The sequence below is a fragment of the Phaethon lepturus genome, unplaced genomic scaffold, assembly GCF_000687285.1.
Source record: "Phaethon lepturus isolate BGI_N335 unplaced genomic scaffold, ASM68728v1 scaffold19167, whole genome shotgun sequence".
Lineage (NCBI taxonomy): Eukaryota > Metazoa > Chordata > Aves > Phaethontiformes > Phaethontidae > Phaethon > Phaethon lepturus.
Genome location: NW_010552794.1, coordinates 1 through 5,403, shown reverse-complemented (window position 1 = coordinate 5,403; position 5,403 = coordinate 1). Strand labels below are relative to the sequence as shown.

The window sequence follows — 5,403 nt, the reverse complement described above, 5'->3', positions numbered from 1 at the left end:
ATCGGAAGAATAAAAGTGAGGAAACTCGTGGTTTGAGATAAAGACAGTTTAATAAGTAAAGCAAAAGCCGCGCACACAAGCAAAGCAAGACAAAGAATTCATTCACCACTCCCCATGGGCAGGCAGGGGTTCAGCCATCTCCAGGGAAGCAGGGCTCCGTCACGTGTAATGGTTTCTTGGGAAGACAGACGCCATCACTCCGAACGTCCCTCCACCCCTTCCTTCTTCTTTGTCCCAGCTTTATATACCGAGCATGACGTTATATGGTATGGAATATCTCTTTGGCCAGCCTGGGTCAGCTGTCCTAGCTGTGTCCCCTCCCAGCTTCCCGTGCACCCCCAGCCTGCTCGCTGCAGGCCAGCATGACTACTTAGCAACAACTCAAAACATCAGCACCTTATCAACATTTTCTCATCCCAAATCCAAAACACAGCCTCACGCTAGCTTCTGTGGAGAAAATTAACTCTACCCTGGCTGAAACCAGGACAGACCTAAAGAGGAAGCCAGTAAAAGCTATGCTGGCAGTGTCTGCTTCATCCAGACCAGATTAAGGGATCTCTGATGAGAATCAAAAATGATTTCTTCTAAATGTGGATAGTTCTTCTGTGGCATTAAATCAGTCCTGTAACTCCATGAGCTCAACCACCTGGATTTACAGCCATGCCAGCAGTCAGGATCCATCTGTGGCTGATTAAAATGGCCCTAAAGCAGCCCTGATGGGAGGAGATAGGGAGAGAACAGGTAAATCTTCATCCTGTTCCCTCTCTCATGCATTTCTATTAAATCATGTGCAAAGGCAACTTAATGTTCGATGTACAAGTGATTGGGCCACGGTTCTCTCAAAATTCCTTGTGTCTCACTGCTTATTACATTTCAGGACAACTGCAGTGACTGGTAATTAGAGAAAGACCAGAGATGAGACAGGAATGTGTGTTTCTAGGTTGCAGATTCCAGTCAGGTGTTAGTGTTGAGTAGTACAGCATTAGTATTGAGTTGTTAGTCTTTTAGAAGTGGACAGATTGTAAAAAGACGCCTTCCAGGGCTGAGCAAGGTCAACCAGCCACAAAACAGGGTGGTTTCTTCCCCGCTCAGTGCTTCTCCTTCAGCATAATGCATAGGGCCGGCTGCTAGCAGGGTGTGGGGGCAGCTTTGCAGACCGGTACCTGCCCACACCTCTCGTGGCTCTCTTGGGTTACTTGTGTTTCCGTTGCTTTTCCTGTTGGAGAAGTGTTTAGTAAACTGGAAGAGCATAGAATAGGTATATCAGCATCCGCTCAACATGTTATTCATTCACACCTGTCTTACTTCAGTACAGTCTCAGACCCAAACCTGTAGTCATGAAGTCCGTTAAAGACTTTCATCCCATTTTTCACTTCATACAAAATGAAGGGGAGTGTCATTGTTTTGCTGTCGGGTTGGAAGAAGCTGTAACTCTGTCTCGGAGGGGGGGGCGGGGAATAATTATTTTTTATTTATTTATTTTGTAAGTGCACGAGGAAAGGAACTCTATCCTTCCCCTAAAAAAAACACTCAATGGTAACAAGAGGAATGATCTCAAGTCTCGCACACGGTTTTAACAAAAACTAAAACCAAAATGTGACTTGCAGCACCTGCATGCGTAAGTGGGAAGTTGCCTTAGCGCTGTTCCAGGCATGTAATATGCCGTCATATTACATGTTCCCGCATGGGTTTGGTAGCATGTTTTCCTAGAGACACCCAAGGATGAGGGTATGGAGAGCAGGAGAGCGGCTCCGGTCCCCAGGAGAGCTCTGTCCCTCACCGCGAAGGCCCCGGTTCCCTCTGGTCACTGCCTGCTTGTCGAGACGCACCGTCCCTGCCAGAGAAGTGCACGAAGCACCCAGGGAAACCCAGGTGCTTGGGAGGAAGGAGAGCCAAGTGTGACTTTCCCACTTCTCCTGCCCGGGGCTGGGTGAATGTGCTGAGCCGCCTCTCCTGGAGGCTGCAGCCGAGGTGTGCTGCTGCCTCGGCTTCTGAGCATCGCCTGGGCAGGGAGCTGGGGCAGGAAGGTCACCGGTCCGGGGCGATGCTCGGTGAGTAGCTGGGAGGTGAGCGAAGGCTGGAGAGCACGGGGGGCTGAATGTTGCAAGGACCACGTCTTGCCCACGGTGTCCTCCTGTGCAGTGGTTAACGCCTCTCAAGTGGGCATTCTTCCGCAGCCCTCGCTAGTACTGTCTAGAAGGTCACCGGTCCGGGGCGATGCTCGGTGAGTAGCTGGGAGGTGAGCGAAGGCTGGAGAGCACGGGGGACTGAACGTTGCAAGGACCACGTCCTGCCCACGGTGTCCTCCTGTGGTTAACAATGGAGCAGTGGTTAACGCCTCTCAAGCGGGCATTCTTCCGCAGCCCTCGCTAGTACCGTCTACGGCCGTGCTGAGGATGGCACCCAAAACTTGTCAAACGAACCCCAAACCACCAAAAAAAAACCCCCGTAAACCAAAAACCCACTGGGTGTCATCTATATGTCTTCTAGTTAGTGACCTGAGGACCAAACCGGTCCCTCTGTCGTTCTTGTGCCTTTTATCCCTTGCAGAGGAACCAAAGGCAAGGACATCAACACAATCAAGTCGCTGCGAGTTCTGCGGGTCCTAAGACCGCTGAAGACCATTAAGCGTCTGCCAAAACTAAAGGTTAGAGAATAACCACAAATCTTTCCTTCTCTGGGGGGCTGCAAGCGATCTGAGTGGGAGCTGATGGGGTAAACTTAATCTGAGTTATTTCTGTTCCTTTTATTTTGTTGCAATTAATCTCTGCCAGATTTATAAAAGCAGCTGTGCAGATGGTTAGCAAATATCAAACACTTGTTTCTTTTGCAAACATTGTAATATTATGAATTAGTGTGAATCCACATTAAAATCAAACTTCTAAAAACAAGAAAAGAAAAAAACGCAAGTAAATTACAGTTCCTAAGTGTGATGCTCCTAGAAATAATATAGGAGAAAATAGGTTTTGGAGTGTTTGACTTTCCCTAGAGAACTTAATATGAATATTGCAAGATTTTCTTCAGTCTTCTAAAGAGAAATGTCATTGCTGTTTGAGGACTTTTAATCTGTTCATCTTTGCTATTAAAGAATATATAGTGCAGGTTTTATAGCCTTTCATCTTTCTTTCATCTCTAGAATACTGAGTTACAAAGTGAAATAAATGTAATGGCCTATGGTGACTTATTCAACACCATTTCAAGAAGTCTTTGAGATACAGCCAGCCCCTGGAAGCACAGAATGGAAGGAGTTACATAATTAAGTAATTTCTGAGTTTTGAGAACTCTGGAATAACTATTGTAAAACACCTTCATGTGGCATCGCTCCTTGCAGGTTCTTTTCTGTGAGAGATGGGAAGAAAGCGATGGGTGCTTTTGGAATGATAAAACAATGTCTGACAACTCCTGTTTTCACACGGTGGCACATAAAAATCAGGGTTAGCCGTGTTACAAATTTGCTTTCATCCTTACCCACAATTCATGCTTAAATTGTTTTGATTTTATGTATTTTTCTACATACTAAATTTACTTCGAAAGGTAAAGAAGAGTAATGTGAACACTGTAGAAAATGGCCTTTATTTGCTTAGAAATTTGAAGTGCACAGCTCTTAGGTCATAAAACAGCCAACACGAGCTCAGTCCAACAGCAGGATACTGAATGCTTGCTCTTTATTGAATGTCTTCCTTATTTTCAAGCCATTTTACAGAGTAATTTTACCACTTCTAAAGAAGTATTCAGAAATCTTTATGTGAAGCAGAAGTCATATTCACATGGTTTGTGCTCAGAATTCTTTTTTTTTTTTTTTTCTTTTGGATGTGGTCTTGTATGTAACAATCGGCACGATTAATGCAGTGATTAGAGATACTTCCAGTGTTTTAATTCAGGATTTCTGAGTTGCATCAGGAGTTTAATTTTGTGAATTATTCAATTCCATTCAGAGAAACAGGAACAGTATTGTACAAACCCCACGCTTGGACAGTATGACTGCTCAATTTCTATTATTATGGCGAATTTCTCAGACTAAAATTAAACTGGAAACTATTTGTAACAATGAGTCAGTGACTAATAACCAAATAATAAATGTATTTGAGAAGTTCTTTGCAGGGAGTTCAAAAGTGACATATGCTGACTAGATTAGTCACACTTAATTTTGATAGGCAGTTCATTAGAAAAATACTATTCAAAGCATTTGGTTGTTTTGTAGCTGGTATATATTCCTTATTATTCAAACAGTTCAAATAATGGTCGATGAGTAAGATATTTAATGAGTTTTTCCCTATCTACCTGGAATAAATTAAACACGAATACATTTTTCATTTTATAATTGGCCATGGAAATATTTCCTTAGGACTAATATTTATCTCGATGAGCTGCGATCGTCTTTATAAATTTTAGAGACAGCACCAGAAAATTCGGTGGCACAGCCAAACTCGCCAAGAAAGCAGGAGTTGCAGGAAGCCAGCGTTATTCCTCACAGCTGGAGTACGGTTCTTCGTCAAAGCCTTGACGTACGAGTCCATGAAACCACGCGTGGGTTGTAGGCTGGGTAACCGCTCCCAGGCGTGGTTAGAAGTTAGATGCCAAGACGTCAGATGCACTTTTCTGTTCTCTCGACCCCTTAACCTTGTTCCCCTCCGTCCGCAGGCTGTCTTTGACTGCGTGGTGAATTCTCTGAAGAACGTCCTCAATATCCTCATAGTTTACATGCTCTTCATGTTCATTTTTGCCGTCATTGCTGTGCAGCTCTTTAAAGGCAGATTTTTCTACTGCACCGATGAGTCGAAGGAGCTGGAGAAGGACTGCAGGTACGGCCGGGGGCAGGGGCTGCAGGGGGGAGCCCGACTTTCCTCCGGCAGTTCCAGCAGCTCCCCTGACTGTCCCAAAGCTGCACCGGTCGGGTGTCTGCTGAGCTCGATGAGCCTCCTGTAAGTAAGAGCACAATTACCCTCGAGGTGAATTTTCCCTTTTACTGTTTTAGTAGCTGCATCACTCCTGGCTCCGAGCTAGCAAACGCTTACCCAAACGCTTAATGACACAGGGGAGCAGGCTTCTGTCCTGGGGAGAGCTGGGTGTGATTGTAAGGTCAAACATTTTTGAAGGGATGGCGTGACTCTTCTTTCTACCTGCTACCTTGATTCTTAGGGCTCGTATGAATTAGAAAAACATAATGAATAAATAATCAGAAGTGAGTGGGTCGGAAGTTAAAGAGCTCCTAATTAGCTAGAAAAGGGGACAGTGTTTGAATCTCTTAAAAGCCCTGCCACGCTTTGTCCCTTGCGCAGACGTCGAGGTGTGTCACTCACCGCAATGAGCATCTTTCTCGCTTGCCTTTTCTCTTGGCACCCAGACCGGGTCCTCGGCGCTGTGCCGGTCTGCCCGCGTTACCGCTCTCCCGCCGCCCTGCAA

General features: G+C 45.4%; 1 protein-coding gene across 1 annotated transcript in view; it reads left to right on the top strand.

Moving 5' to 3' along the window:
• Positions 1-4,802, top strand: part of LOC104624072 (voltage-dependent N-type calcium channel subunit alpha-1B-like) — a gene marked incomplete at both ends in the record, with an annotated part of 57,951 nt that extends 53,149 nt beyond the window's left edge. Inside the window, 2 exons of the mRNA XM_010291338.1 lie at positions 2,551-2,647; positions 4,642-4,802. Coding sequence (XP_010289640.1) covers positions 2,551-2,647; positions 4,642-4,802 — 258 coding nt within the window. The remainder of the gene's footprint in view (positions 1-2,550; positions 2,648-4,641) is intronic.
• Positions 4,803-5,403: the final 601 nt, after the last annotated feature.